At 71.3% G+C, this 279-nt stretch overlaps 1 protein-coding gene across 1 annotated transcript in view; it reads right to left on the bottom strand.

Moving 5' to 3' along the window:
- The window catches only part of MYRF (myelin regulatory factor), a 40,552-nt gene extending 40,279 nt beyond the window's left edge, over positions 1-273 (bottom strand). The window contains 1 exon segment of the mRNA XM_006169652.3: positions 166-273. Coding sequence (XP_006169714.2) covers positions 166-211 — 46 coding nt within the window. The 5' untranslated portion in view covers positions 212-273.
- Positions 274-279: the final 6 nt, after the last annotated feature.

Genomic DNA, 279 nt, shown 5'->3' with positions numbered 1-279 from the left:
CCGGGAGCCACAGGCGGCTGCTGCCGGCCTGGAGGAGGGCCCTATCCCAGAAGAGGGGTCCTGGGAGTCCTGGAGCGTGGACACACGATGAGGTGTTCTAGTCCCTGGGATGGGTTGGGGCTCTCGGCGCAAAAGGGTGGCCGCCCCCAACGGCCGGTCTCTCACCTTCGAAGAAGCGCTGCAGCGCCTCGGTCTCGTCCACCACCTCCATGTCCGGCCTCCCCGGCGCGCACTTCGGCCGCAGCCCCGCTACAGCCCGGCCCCCGGGCGCCGCATCGC

The sequence above is a fragment of the Tupaia chinensis genome, unplaced genomic scaffold (assembly GCF_000334495.1).
Source record: "Tupaia chinensis unplaced genomic scaffold, TupChi_1.0 Scaffold147351_1, whole genome shotgun sequence".
In the NCBI taxonomy this organism is placed as follows: domain Eukaryota; kingdom Metazoa; phylum Chordata; class Mammalia; order Scandentia; family Tupaiidae; genus Tupaia; species Tupaia belangeri.
The sequence above is the reverse complement of the archived record's forward strand: the minus strand, read 5'-3'. Positions and strand labels throughout refer to the sequence as shown.